Genomic DNA, 3606 nt, shown 5'->3' with positions numbered 1-3606 from the left:
TGACTCAAGTGGTAGAGTGCTAGCCTTGAGCTGAAGAGCGGACAGCGCCCAGGCCCAAAGTTCAGGCCCCATGACCGGACCCAAAATAAAATAAAATAAAGCAGAAAGTAGCAGTACTTAGCACTTGAGTACTTAGCACTTGAGGATCAAGTCACACGAGGGATCACGCTCCTAACAACGAACCTTTATTGACAAACCATACCCAAAGCACAGCAAGCAAGTCCTAAGAAACAGATTTATGTAATCAAGTACTAAATTGCTTTTAATCAAACAAATGCAGCAGTGGTACCCACTAGACACTATACAACTTGTAAGTGGAGATGGGAGGGAAAGAGAGGGAAAGGGTGACATTGTCCAAAAAGAAATGTACTTTTGCCGAGTGTCAGTGGCTCACGCCTATAATCCTAGCTACTCAGGAGGCTGAGATCTGAGTATCACTGTTCAAAGCTGGAAATTCTGTGAGACTCTTATCTCCAATAAACCACTAGAAAACCAGAAGTGGTGCTGTGGCTCAAGTGGTAGAACACGTGCCTTGAGGATAGCGCCCAGGCCCAGAGTTCAAGCCCTATGACCAACCAAAAGAAAAAAAAAAAGAAATGTACTTTTAGCCAGGTGCTGGGGCTCATGCCTGTAATACTAGCTATCCAAGAGGCTGAGATCTGAGGATTGCAGTTCAAAGCCAGCCAGGGCAGGAAAGTCCATGCATAAGACTCTTATTTCCAATTAACCACCAGAAAACCAAAAGTGCCGCTGTGGCTCAAGTGGTAGAGTGCTTGCCTTCAGCTGAACAGCTCAGGAACAGAGTCTAGGCCCAGAGTTCAAGCCCCATGACCCACAAAAAATTTTTTTCTTCCATTTGTACAGGGGTAAATGCACTGTATTACTATAAGGTCTTATCTACTTGGGTTTGGTTATGAAAAGTAATAAAGCATTCTCTAAATAATGAAACAAAAGTACATTCACAGCCAAGGACCAATGGCTCATACCTGTAATTCTAGCTACTCAGGAAATTGAGCTCTGAGAATCCCAATTCAAAGCTAGCCCAGGTAAAAGTCTGGGAGACTCTTAGTTCCAATTAATCATATAAAAGGAAGAAGTGGAGTTGTAGTTCAAGTGGCAGATTACTAGCCTTGAGCCAAAAAGCTTAGGTACAGTGTCCAGGGCCCTAAGTTCAAGCCCTAGGACAGGCACACACACACAAAAAGGTATTCACTACTCACTACTCATCTTTGAAAGAACAAATCAGTGACAGGCATCAGTGGCTTACACCTGTAATCCTAGCTACTAGGACACTGAGGCATGACAACCTTGGTTTGGAACCAGACTGGGAAGACAAATCCTGAAGAACCTGACCTCCAACAAACGAGCAAATGGAGATGTAGCTCAAGTAGTAGAGCACCCACTATGAACAATAATGTGAGAAAGAGTGCACAGGCCCTGAGTTCAAGTCCGAGTGCTGGCATTTTAAAAGAGCACTCAAAAAGGGTAGAGTGAGGGAAAAAAAAGGGGCAGACAAATGAGGAAAAGAGGAGGAGAATGCAGTCAAGAATTCAATCCTATAAATTAAGAGTGAGGGAAGGGGTGGGGAGAGAAGGGATGAGAGAATACTGAAAGGGATGACACTGATATCATGATATCAAGATATCATGAATACAATATATCACAATATATTTCCCAAACTGCTGTTAAATGGCAACTCCTTTGTACAACTACTTAAAAGATAATCAAATTTTTAAAAACAGAAAATAAACTCAAGGAAATGGGTACTTGGAAGGGACAGAGTAAGGTCAAGGAGGGGGATAAAGAAAGAAAAGGGGGGAAGGAAATGCAGTAAAAAGTTCAATGCACATTCAACAAAATCAAGAAGAGGAAAGAGTGGATTGGGAGAGATGGGTTAAGAATGCTGAAAGGAGTGACACTGATTACATTCACAAACTTCACTGAATGGCAACTTCTTGAGTAGCTAAGATTACAGGCATGAGCCACAGGCACCCAGCTTCTTCTATCTTTTAACTCAAATAATTTTGGGATTTATCTATGTTGATAAATGTAATTTTAGTTCATTGGTTTTAAACTATTACTAATCTCACACTAACATACATTTCCATTATTGTTTAATTTTTGTTCTAATCTCAATGCTACCATGAACTTATTTTGCATGTGTCTCATGTATACCACAGTTTCCCTACACTAGTTTTCTTGTATAACCCTAGAAAAATAACCATTATTACAGAAAGAACTATTTCTATAATTAATGAAAGGTCCTAACTGAAGATAACCTTAAGATGTGGGAAAACATTACATTATATGCTAAATCTTGTTATATTTAAGTTATCCTGGTGTACATAATAAGCAAAAAACATTTAGAGTTCAAAACAATACATCTCATTAATGAGAAATTACCTGTGTGATGTTTTTAGAAGACATAATTGCCTGATTGTAGAATATTCGGCCAAAGTGATCTCGATCTGGGAATGTATCTGCTTGTCTAGGTAAGTTGGCTCCTCCTGAATCAACTGAACAGGGAAATTGAGATAAATATGAACATCTCTGAGTAAAATATAAGAATACTTGTATCAGTGACAGCATGGATTCATAAAATTTTACCCTAGCTTTTTAAATATTCTATTCTTTCTCTAATCCCCAAGTACAGCCAAGGGGACTTACTTCTTTGTCCCCAACCCAATAAGCATTCCTGTGCAAACTTCTACATGACTTGTTTATGACATTCTGTCCTGTAAGGACTAGTGAAAAATCCAGAAACTAAATTCTTAACTAGTTAAACTAAAGAAAGTATCATTCTCTCTTTTAAACCAATACAAAAACTACCTACAAGCCACATACTGGTGGCTCAAGCCTATAATCCTAGCTACTGAGACCTGAGAAAATTCAGAAAAGTCCATGAGACTTTTATCTCGAATTAACTAGCAAAAAACCAGAGTAATGGTATAATTTAAGTAGTAGAGCTCCAGACTTTAGTGAAAAAAGCCAAGCAAGAACTAAAGGACTCGAATTCAAGCCCCAGTACTGACTGACAGACACATACACAAAATCTAAAGAATTCATATGGTAATTACATACTACTTTCTGATACTCATTTTATTTTATTCAGTAAGTATGGCAGCCATCCCTCAGGAGCCTAGGGAGGAAGATCATGAAATTCAAGGCCAATCTGAGTACACAACCACTTTTGGACCAACCAGCTATATCTCTTGTTTCAAAAAACAGGAGAGAGGAGAGAGGAAAGAGAAGAGAGGAAAGAGGAGAGAGAAGGGGAGAGGAAGAGGAGGGGAGGGGAGAGAGAAAGAGGGAAAGATGGGGAGGGCGAGGGAGGGAAAGAATTGATTGGAATATACTATAAAACTGTGGAAATGTAACTATGAAATCCCCATCTGGGGCTGGGAATGTGGCTTAGTGGTAGAGTGTTGCTTAGCATGCATAAAGCCCTGGGTTCAATTGTTTAGTACCATATAAATAGAAAAAAAGCCAGAAGTGGTGCTGTGGTTCAAGTGGTAGAGTGCTAGCCCTGAGGAAAAAAAGAAGCTCAAGGAAGTTCCCAGAGTTCAAGCCCCAGGACTAGGAAGAGAGAGAGAGAGAGAGAGAGGG

The 3606-nt window shown here is 40.0% G+C and overlaps 1 protein-coding gene across 1 annotated transcript in view; it reads right to left on the bottom strand.

The window, feature by feature from the left end:
* Mccc2 (methylcrotonoyl-CoA carboxylase 2 (beta)) overlaps positions 1 to 3606 on the bottom strand; it is a 53448-nt gene that overhangs the window by 36119 nt on the left and 13723 nt on the right. Inside the window, exon 6 of the mRNA XM_013015909.1 lies at positions 2404 to 2516. Coding sequence (XP_012871363.1) covers positions 2404 to 2516 — 113 coding nt within the window. The remainder of the gene's footprint in view (positions 1 to 2403; positions 2517 to 3606) is intronic.

Source organism: Dipodomys ordii, unplaced genomic scaffold, assembly GCF_000151885.1.
Source record: "Dipodomys ordii isolate 6190 unplaced genomic scaffold, Dord_2.0 Scaffold28, whole genome shotgun sequence".
NCBI lineage: Eukaryota > Metazoa > Chordata > Mammalia > Rodentia > Heteromyidae > Dipodomys > Dipodomys ordii.
The sequence above is the reverse complement of the archived record's forward strand: the minus strand, read 5'-3'. Positions and strand labels throughout refer to the sequence as shown.